General features: G+C 34.3%; 2 protein-coding genes across 2 annotated transcripts in view; both read left to right on the forward strand.

Moving 5' to 3' along the window:
- The window catches only part of LOC117108882 (protein strawberry notch homolog 1-like), a gene marked incomplete in the record, with an annotated part of 18,254 nt that extends 9,293 nt beyond the window's left edge, over positions 1-8,961 (forward strand). Inside the window, 13 exon segments of the mRNA XM_033251049.1 lie at positions 505-658; positions 1,002-1,184; positions 1,802-1,899; positions 2,611-2,966; positions 3,349-3,528; positions 4,146-4,315; positions 4,851-4,982; positions 5,632-5,767; positions 6,307-6,419; positions 6,677-6,748; positions 6,974-7,073; positions 8,515-8,595; positions 8,787-8,961. Of these exon segments, the coding sequence (XP_033106940.1) occupies positions 505-658; positions 1,002-1,184; positions 1,802-1,899; positions 2,611-2,966; positions 3,349-3,528; positions 4,146-4,315; positions 4,851-4,982; positions 5,632-5,767; positions 6,307-6,419; positions 6,677-6,748; positions 6,974-7,073; positions 8,515-8,595; positions 8,787-8,938 (1,927 nt within the window).
- Positions 8,962-9,249: 288 nt separating this feature from the next.
- LOC117108875 (protein strawberry notch homolog 1-like) lies at positions 9,250-11,191 on the forward strand. Its single transcript, XM_033251038.1, has 4 exons — positions 9,250-9,300; positions 10,027-10,250; positions 10,656-10,849; positions 11,085-11,191. Exons 1-4 carry the CDS (start codon positions 9,250-9,252, stop codon positions 11,189-11,191), a joined length of 576 nt encoding a protein of 191 aa, XP_033106929.1.
- Positions 11,192-11,445: the final 254 nt, after the last annotated feature.

The following is an 11,445-nucleotide window of genomic DNA, read 5'->3' on the forward strand; positions in this document are numbered from 1 at the left end:
ATATATATGTGTGTGTGTGTGTGTGTGTGGAGGGTATAATTATGTTATATTTATTATTTAAGTTTTTGAAACATCAGACGTGTTTGATCAAAGAAATGGTGTGTCCTTCTATGTCTGTAGTAAGCCGGAACAGTGATCTATATCGTCAGACAATGTCTGACCAAACATATCTGTTAAGCTCTGTCAAATTTTCTTTGACAAAAACTGTTATATGCCCATATATAGTCATAATATGCCTATATATGTCATAATGTGATGTCATCATGACCATATTTAGGCATGCCACATGTGTTTGTCAGATAAAATTTGATAGTTTGGACAGGGCTTTAGACTCATTACAAAAATCTGAAAGTGTTTTCCCATCATGCATCTCGGAAATTTTTTAATCTGGTGAAGGTCTTTCATATTTTTGATATGCTTAGTTTTGATTTTATATGTGTGTTTATTGTTTGACCTAAATTTTTTTATGGCTAAAACATAATTTGTATATTTGTTCACTGTCAGGGGTGTTGGTGCCATGGAAATTGTTGCTATGGATATGAAGTTGCGTGGCATGTATATTGCTCGTCAACTGAGTTTTCATGGCGTTACATTCAGCGTCAAAGAAGTTTCATTAGCTAAGAGATTTATTGAAGTTTACAACAAGTCTGCAGAATTGGTAAGTTTATTTTTTTATTTTATTATGTATTATAAATTATTTTTTAATTATTTTATTTATTCCACCATGAAAGAAATACAACACAAAACATAAAGTTACTGTACATATCAAAAAGATTGAATAATTACTGTGTATTTCCAATAGTGCTAACAAGGACATGGAATAATTATAAAATAGACTCTGCAACACATAAAATATTGCTTTAAACAACATTTAAATACATTAAACCACAGAAAATTTTGTACTTATTTTATACTCATTATGCTTTTTATACTGTACTCTTAAAATGACAATATTGTTGTACCAATTAACTTATAATTTATTGAATATTATTTAATTTCAGTGGATGAAAAGTAGGGAATATTTCCAAAAAGCAGCGGACCTAATTGGTGCTGAGCACCGAATGCGCAAGTCCATGTGGGGTCAGTTTTGGTCAGCTCATCAGAGGTTTTTCAAGTATATGTGCATTGCTTCTAAGGTTCCACACGCAGTCAGGATTGCCAGGGAATCGGTCAAAAATGGAAAGGTGTGTGGACTCGGCTAAAATCGGCCTTTGCCGTCATAATAATAATGATACGAAAACTTGTTTAGCGAACAATCCACCTCAAATAAACAGTACGCTCACAGTGTTAATTTTACAATAATATTTCAAAAGACTGCTTTGAAAGCAATTTGCTGAAAAACACAAGTTTAGGAAAACGTCCTGAATTAAGTGATTCTACATCTTTTTACATTTTATAGATATTGTAACTGATATGATAATAAAGTGATATGATTTAAGTGCATTGACTCTGTTGATGATATGCTCTATATTAGAGTCAGTATCAGTAGGGCAAATTATTTATTTACTTTTATCATCATAGTTTCCATAGAATCTATGAATTTCTTGAATTCATCTTTTTATCCAAAAATGAAAAAGTAAATATCGTGAGGATGTGTACTTAGAACGAATGTCTTCGTTTCTTTCCCAAGCACGCTGCCTATATTTCAAAACAATTACATCATTATTGTACTAAAAAATAGGCTGTTCAACAGTGAAAATATTGAACATTCAAAATAGGAAAATAACGTTGGTGGTGAATTTGCTGGTGTCTAGATTGACTCGTAATACATGTTAATGCATTGTTATTGTCTATTATACAGTGTGTTGTAATAGGCCTTCAGTCAACAGGTGAAGCAAGGACATTAGATGCACTGGAAGAAGCTGGTGGGGAACTCAATGACTTTGTATCTACAGCTAAGTAAGTGCTTCATATCGCTTATAATTGTTAAGTAAATATTTCATTTATAGACAGTTGTATTATATGTTTTGTATCTTATTAGATGGGTTGATAAATAATTATGATTACTTGCTTTCTATGTAAATACTTACAGTTGATTTCTTGCTAAGTGAATCATTATTTTGTTAAAATTTCTGAGTACAAACTGACTTCTTACTAAAGTAAATAATTGTTTATTTGTAAAATGCTTCATTTGTGCTCCAAATAAGTGTATACTTGACTTATATAAAATAAGATAAGATAAACCTTATTGTCCGAAGGTAACAGTACATTTGATTACTTAATATACTGAGATTATGATGGTAGTAATAATAATTGGATGATCCAATGTTGAAATTGCATTTAGTCCAGACTCAATCAACATGAGCCTATAGACCATTTTTTCAGGTATATTTTGAAACAGCACCATCAACGTCTGATGACTCGCATGTAATAACAATATTTATGTAACAGCAAGTACCAGTGCTTAAATAGCCTGCTTTCACAAAAAGGAGAGATGAACAAATTGAAGGAAGCTGGTAAATGGAAATAAATAGGTGAACATTGGCAACTAGGGAAAGGATTTTCCCCAGTGGTATCTGCCAAAGTTCTTGAAATAAATAATGTTTTTAAGAAAACATATTCTCACCATTGGTATATGTAATCCATATATTTTATGAATGTTAATTTCAGAGGCGTATTTAGTACATTAGTTGAAAAACATTTTCCAGCACCAAATAGAAGGAAAACGTTAGGTGGCTTATTTGGCTGGGATTTCAACGATAGTCGGAGCAACACACCAGATAGTTACACGGAAGAAACAAATAGTCGCAAGCGAAAACGTGCCACAAAACAAAAATCAAATAAACGAGGAAAGAGGTTTTTTGATGATGATAGTGACATTGATAGTAACTTTGATCCAAGTGATGATGATAACAATGCTAAGTTAAGTGATTCTGATTCTGATTTGGGCAACTCAAACTCGGAGCCATCATCAAATGATGAGGACGACTTCAATCCATTCCAAAATTGTTCTTTTTCGGATGATGGTAAGAAATGTTTATTTTGTTTGAACTGTTTGTTTTGATATTCGTAAGACCTGGCAAATATAGTACTGCATAATAAGCCATAAAAACTCTTCCTGTGAACCCCACCAACCTACCTTAATGCCTTTGTTCCCACTAACTAATCTCAAGGAAAGATGGATGGATTTATGCTGTGTAAACACCAAGAATAACCCACAAAAGTCTGAAGAAGACTTATTTCCAGTGGGTCCTTCTGACAGTACACATGGGGACAATCCCCTACTCTTTTCCGAATAGTGTACTGCGTTATTTAATGTGCACAGGGGCCATAATGCAAACCATCAGCTTAAACGTCCCATCCAAAAGACGGTGCACTGTAATGTAATGTATTTTGATATTATTTTAGATCCTTGGTTAAACCGCAGTGAACGAAAGAAAAAGAACAAGAACTCAAATAAAGAAAAAAAAGATGTAAGTAATGTTCTTGTTGCTGCTGGATTAATTCAGAAGAAAACACCAACAGTATCCTCAACAACACCGATGACAGCTAAAAAACTGGCTACTTCTACAGCCTGTACTCCTGTAGGTAAGTGACATGTGGGTTGTGGTAAGCATGGTCAGTGCGTTGTTAAATGGGGTGTGGTGTGTGTTTATACAACCAGTCTATCACATCTCTTTCAATATTTGTTGAAAGTGACTCGCGTTAAATATTTCAAACTTTTATGCCTTGGAAAATTTTGAGTGCTTCTTCTCAGATTGGTTGTGATACATTGTGTTGTCCCATTTGTACACAGAGCTGTAAAATGTATATTTATGACTATTACTACAAGAGACAGATGATGTTATATACACTTTTTTGTACAGTTTTGACTAAGCTACGTTGAATACATACAATTCACAATTAGATACAGTTTCTATAATCATCGAGGTATACTTTCCATGCTATAATATAAAAAAAGACAATTTTTTTTACCTTCGTTTCATTTATTTATTCGTCCAAAAACAACAGGAAGTTCCTTGCACAAGAAGTTACCTGCACATTACACATAAACCCATACAATCTTACCTTTTAAGTTTGAAATATTAGGAGAGGATAGCCATGTTGATAGCAGTTTGTTTTTAAAAATCTAGTCTGCCTTTTGATTGGCCTGTTTTGAATTGCATCTTGATTGACCTGTTCTGAATGTACTATGTTTCCGTTAGTGTCTACTATGTCGTCATCATCTTTCTTGCCTGGGATGGATGCAATAGAGAAAGCTCAACTTATGAAACAAGAATTACTAGATGAACTGGAGGAGATGTCAGCAGAATTGCCACCTAACACACTTGATGAGCTTATTGATAGCCTTGGTGGTCCAGACAATGTTGCAGAGGTATGAAAAAAAATTCAATGAGGCTAATAAATTATTCATAACTATTTACCCCCATTCAAACAGGTTAAATCATTTCAATTTACAGTAAAAACCCTTCAATAATTTTGCCTTGTGTATATGTAATTATAAAATATTTTATTTAATTTCCTTAATTGTCAGTACTGAAGAAGGATTAAATTATACTTTATATATACCTATATATACCTATTTTATTTTGAGCATATTATCATGTCTAGATGACTGGATATAAACTTTGCCATGTATATATGTAATTGTTAAAATATTTTGAAAATAGTTTATCTCATTTCTTTAATTATTCTTACTGTAGAATCATTAAATTATACTTGATATATACCTATTTCATTTTAATCTTTCACCATATCTAGTGACTGGATATACACTTTTCCTTGTGTATATAATTCTTAAAATATTATTTATAAGATTTTTTATTTCATTTTCGTAATTTATATTACTGTAGACTGATTAATATACTTTATGTGTACCTATTTCATTTTAATCCTATAACATTGTCCAGATGACTGGACGAAAGGGTCGTGTGGTCAGCAAAGAAGATGGTAATGTCCAGTATGAAGCAAGGAGTGAAGTGGACATACCATTGGAAATTCTAAACTTGACGGAGAAGAAAAGATTTATGGATGGAAAAAAGGTAATTTATATAATATCTTTAGTTTTGTAATGTACCCGCAAACATCCATTTAAATCATTGAACTGATTATTTAAAAGGATTATGTATGTGATCAAGAATGAGGTAAACAGATGTGTTTTATATCAAATTTGAATCAAATTTTGTTCCCCTGTCAATCAAGCCTGACAGTTGTCACTCAGTATTGATGCTGTTTTATGTTGATCTGTATGAGTACTTCTCAACGCCCCTAACAGGAGCAATGCGCGGAGGGAGCGCAGGTAGCTTCTGGATTTTAAATTCCTCAGGTGATTAGTTAGTGTTGCAAGTTCCTTAGAGATTCGATTCCATTCATTTATAGTTCATAGTATAAAGAGAATCTGTAACACTCTTTTTGAGCGGACACCCCAGAATATGTAGGGTGTGTGGAGAAGTATGAGACAGGACGCAAGTGCATTCGTAGTGGATGGCAAGGCGATCATGTAAAGCCTGCTGAAAAACGGTCATTCTGTTATTTGTTCTTCTTAATTGCAAGGGATCCCAATTTAATTTTTTTTTTCATGGCAGAGACGCTACAGAATCTGCCACAGTCACTCATGACAAATCTTGCACAACTGTTTTGCACAGCTTCTGTAACACTAAAATTTTGAAACATTTTATTCCCTACAAATAGTTTGTTGCTGTGATATCTGAAGCAGCTAGCTCGGGTATCTCGCTACAAGCCGACAGGAGAGTGAAGAACCAGCGACGTAGAGTACACATCACACTGGAACTTCCATGGAGTGCAGACAGGGCCATTCAGCAATTTGGTGAGTGAATTTCAGATTGTTTTCTTTAATGGTTAATAAATTAGACTCAATCCGAAAGACTGCAAAGAAAAAAAAATTAAAGAAGACTTTGTACATTTAGATGATATTTATGACAAATATGCATTAGCTAAACTTAAGAAAATAATAAACACAACAACTCATCCACTACATAGTGATTTTACTCTTAGCAACTCTCGTATCCATCTAAATGTACCACTCACCACACCTAACTCCATTCACCTTCATAATAATAATGTTAATTGTTGTTTAAGCGCAATTTTTGGCCTAACTTAATTATGTTTAATGTGTAATATTGTTTAATGATGTTTAATTTTATGGCTGTATTGTAATGAAAGACGAAGTAAATTTTACTGTTTGCTATATTTAATATTGTTTAGTCTCAGATTTTGTTGATGATAAAGTTATTTCTGAAATATTGTAATTGTAAATGAAGATTAAGATAAAGTTCACACTTAGGTAAACCAATGAGATAAAAAATTAATCAAGAATGCATGATAATCAAGGATTTCTTTGAACAGGTCGAACACATCGGTCAAATCAGGTCACTGCACCAGAGTACTTATTCCTGATCTCAGAACTTGCTGGGGAGCGTCGCTTTGCATCCATTGTTGCTAAGAGACTTGAAAGTCTAGTGAGTAGACAGGAGTATGGGTTATATAATGATCAATACATAATAATATATACATGTAAAAAAGCTATTAACTTATTTATTTTATTTTATTACTGAATTCAATTTTCAGTAACAGTAAGAATTACATAGTATATGTTATGATAATTGCAACACCACAGTGTTTTCCATCAGATCTACGTACTAGAACTAAAACAGTTGTCTGTCCTGTATCTATGTAAAAGTTACAGTATATGTTGTTAATTTAACTTCTTTTCTAGGGTGCTTTAACCCACGGTGATAGAAGGGCTGTTGAGACTAGAGATTTGAGTCAATTTAACATTGATAACAAAGTAAGTGTATTTCTATTTGTTGTATTATTTTAATCACCCCTGTTAAATATTGTGTAAAAAGTAAGTGTGTAAAAACATGTTGGTAGAACAACTAGTGGTTGACTTTGGTTTGAACCCTGATTTTATTTTTCAAATTATTTAACATTGATTTATGTAGTCCACTTTTTAAAAATAAAAAATATGTTGTCTTGTCTTGTAACTGAACCCTACATTTCTTTTCTTTAGTATGGAAGAGCAGCTCTGGAGAGTATCATGAAAAGCATTGTGGGATTGGAGAGGCCCATGGTAACTCCTCCAGGTGGTATCCACAGCTCATTCTTTAAAGGCAAGTATTTTAACACGGCTGCCAGCGACGAGTATACTCGCTCACAGGGTGTTGCTGAGGGCGCCAGGGATGAGTATACTCGTCAAAATCGGAGTAACATTCTAGCGTTTATAACTTCTTTGTTATACATTGTAGAACCGCAGATTTGACAGCTGGTAGTTCTGGGAAGATACACCTAGACGATAACGTACATACGACGTATGTATGTTTGTTGTGTTATGTTGCCGGTAGTACACTCGAGCGGCACAAGTGGGGGACGCCCTTTGAACATATACCAACCCATGCAAAAAGCGGACGAGATAACTCACACTTGGCATAGTCAATAGAACGTTCTATCATAGTGCCGTCGACGAGTATGCTCGCCCCCTGATATTTTCCCGCCAATTTATTAGACACATCATTTTGATGATGTATGACTAGATAAAATTTCAAAAAAGTATGTTTGTACATGTAAACTTGTTTTGGCATACGGGAAGGAACCTTAAAAAAAGGTCTGGCAGTCAACGTGTTAATCTAATATTTTTGTATTAATTAATATCAATGTAATTTTTATTTGTTTTGTTGGATTTGTAATGATCAACAAAAATGTATACGATTCCACTTGTGATTGTTAAAGTTATCAAGTTTCAAGTTAAGTGAATCAAGCAATTGTCAATTGTGGCTGTCTAGCAGGAAGACCGCGTCCTTGATAATAATAATAATAATAATAATAATAGTTGGATTTGTATAGCGCATCATGCGAAAAAGCCTCTATGCGCTTGGTGATTGAGCTCTTTGAGTTTGACATTTTGAAAAAAGTTTTATATGAAACTAAAAAACCTACTCCTTAAACTAAAGCATGGTTGGCCGTTGGCTCCGAGGAGTTCATCCGCCCTTTGTTCAGCTGTTTTTTTTCATGCTGCTGGGTGTCTATCCACCCTCCCATCGGCGGCCGCTAAAGACTACCAGATGGTGTTGCCGGAATTATTCGCCGACGACCCGACTGGATGCATTTTATAACGTCGTACCCAGGACACTATAATCTTATACTACACTTACATATGCTAAAATAAACTAACTGAAATAATTTGTTAAACTATTCCCAGAGTTTCTAAGTGAAGGTTTTGGGTGAGCGGTCAGCAAATCAATCAAGAAAACAGGAATTTCTTGAGCTTTGACTTGAATATATTCAAACTTGTAGCTTCTCTTACAGTATGTCAGTTGGTAATAACTGGTTCCAAAGGATAGGTGCAGCAACACTAAAGGCTCTATTACCATAGGATTTCAGATCTAGTGACCAGTGGTGCAACAACCTACAGATGTGACAAATGTGGCAAAGAATTCCACATTGGACTTAATTGCCCCAGAGGGCTCATCAGCAACGAGATGCTCATTCGTTGTGACCGACAAGAGGTGCCATACTATATAAAAATGTTACTACTTATTCCCTTTTTTAAATTAGATGCTCAGCAAGCTCTTGTTGGAGTTGGAATACTGTCTGTTGATGAACAATTAGTGAACGCTACTCCTGTACTTGACAAAGGTAGATAAATTTTATGCTGAAACGGTCTTATTATTATTGGTATTATCAATATGTTTCAAAATATCATTATTGAGTGATTGGTACACAGCGGTTGTGGTTCATTACTACCATCATCATTCATTATCATCGTTCATTACCATCATCATCAAACTGTATACCGACAGATTATCCATTTGTTTTTTTCGTTGCAGATTACAACAGTATTTCAAAATTCTTGAATCGAATCCTAGGCATCCAGGTGGATCTACAAAACAAGTTGTTCCAGTATTTCATGGATACTCTCAATCATATCATTAATAATGCAAAGAAAGATGGCGTTTGGGACATGGGCATTCTTGGTTAGATTGTTTCTGAGCTTTTTGTTCTTGTTCTATCTCTTTGTTTTTTGTATATTTTTTTGTGGTGGACAGAATTATACACATAAATATTGTGATTTTTTTTTGTATTGCTTATTACCATAACACTAGTGGAAATAATATGTACACAGAAGAAGAAATACAGAACTGTTACTTTGTGTGTGTATTTTGCATACTTAAATTGTGTATGGTGCAGTAGTCCATTAGCTTTACACATGTTTTGTTTTTGAAATTGCGCCTGAATTTTCTTATACAGGTGAGCTCCGAACGTGGGTTACCGTTTGAAACGGTCTCTAAAATGTGGCAAGAATTACGCACCGTTGATGAAGGATTCTTCTTATCTCATCAAGTATGTAGAGCAATTGACCATTGGAACATTAAAATTATATTTTATTACCTATGTTATCAGGATCCCAAGTTTCCCACAACTTGCAGGAGTCTCCCAGAAATCGGGACGGCCTACTGCGTACCCGCGAGCAAGAATCTTCTGGAAAACAACCCATCTCTCACAAATTCATAATATTTGCATATTTTCACTGCTTTATTATCAATTGTCTCATGGAAGTCAATGCCGATGGATATCAGTATGTGCAGCAAAAATAAATTTGATGTCATTTAACCAGATATCCCAGAAGTTGCCCGGATGTGACTTCTTCCATATTGAGAACCCTGTGTTATTGTGTTTTTTCGAAAACCACTGTTATCCGTATCATCATTAGTTTTGTTGGAATAAATGCCGGGGCCAGATTTATCAAACTAGAAATCAGCTTATTTTTTTGCTTAAGTCAGATTTATCAATAATTGCCTTAGCTGAAAAATAGCTTAAAATTTAAAAGTTGACTTTACGCATGCATCATCTAAGACAATTTTAAGCTTAGATTTTGCTAAGATGGTTTGGTAAATCAGCTTAAGATATTTGCTTAGGAGCATCTGAACTTTTTTGACTTTAAACATTTGCTAAGCTGAGCTTGGTAAATCTTGGGCCAGAAGACAGTAATATTTATCATCATAATCATGACCATATGAAGAATATGTGCGCAGTCATTTAAAACTGATAATTGTATTCATGATTTAGATGAGAAATGGTAAGAGGATGGCAATCTTTGTGAAAGCAACCAAAGGCATAAATAAGAATAAGAACTTGTACCAAGTGTTCCGACCAAACACAGGTTTACAAGTGAAGCTAGAGCCACTACAAGACATTAAGAAGAAGTACCAGAAGGTCCTACCAAAGGCAGCTGAAAAGGACTGGACAGTGCAATACAATTGCTCAGCAAATCAATGCAGTCATGCCTACTGGTGAGGGAGATTGTTCTTTTATTTAGAAGGGGTTTATTGTTTTACATTAAACCTGGATTAACCTGCCAAATTACATGATAGAAATACAGTATCACATTATGAGGATTATGTTACAGTTGTGTCTTAATACTTGAACTATTTAAATCCAGGACCCTGAGAGATAACCATTTTTCCTACCAAACTGCACCTTCCATATCCAATCATAGCCCAATTAATAAGATTGTTATCATGCCTGGTGTCCAATCAGTCTTCTAATCAAATCCAAACTTAGGCTTAAAAAGAAGCATAATACAAATGTTAATATGTGCTAAAGATGCTAGATAGCTTGGAAAATAAGAGAACAGAGGAAAAAACCTGTCCTTATTATCTAAATTTGAATTATTGTTTTTTTATTTTGATATCCAGGAGGGGTAATTGTAAGAGGTACATGGTCTACCAGTCGTGTGAAGTGGGGCTAAGGAGGCGCACATATTATGTGCTCAGTGGATCTGTTCTAAGTGTTTGGTCAAAAGTGGAAGAGATTTTAGCAGCTGGACCTGGTCCACAATCCAAGATGCAAATTTTAAGGCTAAAGACAGACGATGGTGCTAAGATTGTTGGTATGTAACTTGTATGAAAAAAATTGTATAAGAATGATATTGAATGGATATGAAGTTCACATAAATGATATAGAAGGAATGAGATGTGGAGTTTATGATAAATGCTATTGAATAGATATAAAGTTGTTTTAGAAATGGCATATTGGCAGGTGTGAAATAAAATATCATAAATTGTGTTTTTAATTTAGTTATGCAAGTTTAAATTTAAAAATGATTTCTCTTTTTTCCCCCAAAGGTTGTCTCATACCCAGGCACTGTGTCCCAACCTTAGTTTCAAAGTTGTCTGAGGGCGCTACAACATATAGTAACAAATTCACCAATGCAGATAGCCAACATCACTGAACTCAAAGGAAATTAATGCCATAAAAATAGCGGAAGCATGTATACTCCTAAAAGAGTTGCCAGAAAAGTGTGCTTACGATGCATATATTAGGCTTGTACCCAGGCTTTTGTTTATAAAAGTTACATGGCCAGGTGCGGTGATGAAGCCATGCTCTTCTGGTAAAGTACTGGTCACCAGGCTAGCTTTAAAGGTATTGAAGGTAGAACCAAGGTGTGCTAATACTTAAAATGTTCAATACATATTGCCTGTGGTG

The sequence above is a fragment of the Anneissia japonica genome, unplaced genomic scaffold (genome assembly GCF_011630105.1).
Source record: "Anneissia japonica isolate Jap-2015-1 unplaced genomic scaffold, ASM1163010v1 scaffold2617_len527014_cov191, whole genome shotgun sequence".
Lineage (NCBI taxonomy): Eukaryota > Metazoa > Echinodermata > Crinoidea > Comatulida > Comatulidae > Anneissia > Anneissia japonica.

Coding starts and splice junctions, on each gene's coding strand:
- LOC117108875 (XM_033251038.1), top strand. CDS start 9,250: ATGTGGCAAGAATTACGCACCGTTGATGAAGGATTCTTCTTATCTCAT. Junction 9,301..10,026: donor GATTCTTCTTATCTCATCAA/GTATGTAGAGCA, acceptor TTCATGATTTAG/ATGAGAAATGGTAAGAGGAT. Junction 10,251..10,655: donor CAATGCAGTCATGCCTACTG/GTGAGGGAGATT, acceptor TTTGATATCCAG/GAGGGGTAATTGTAAGAGGT.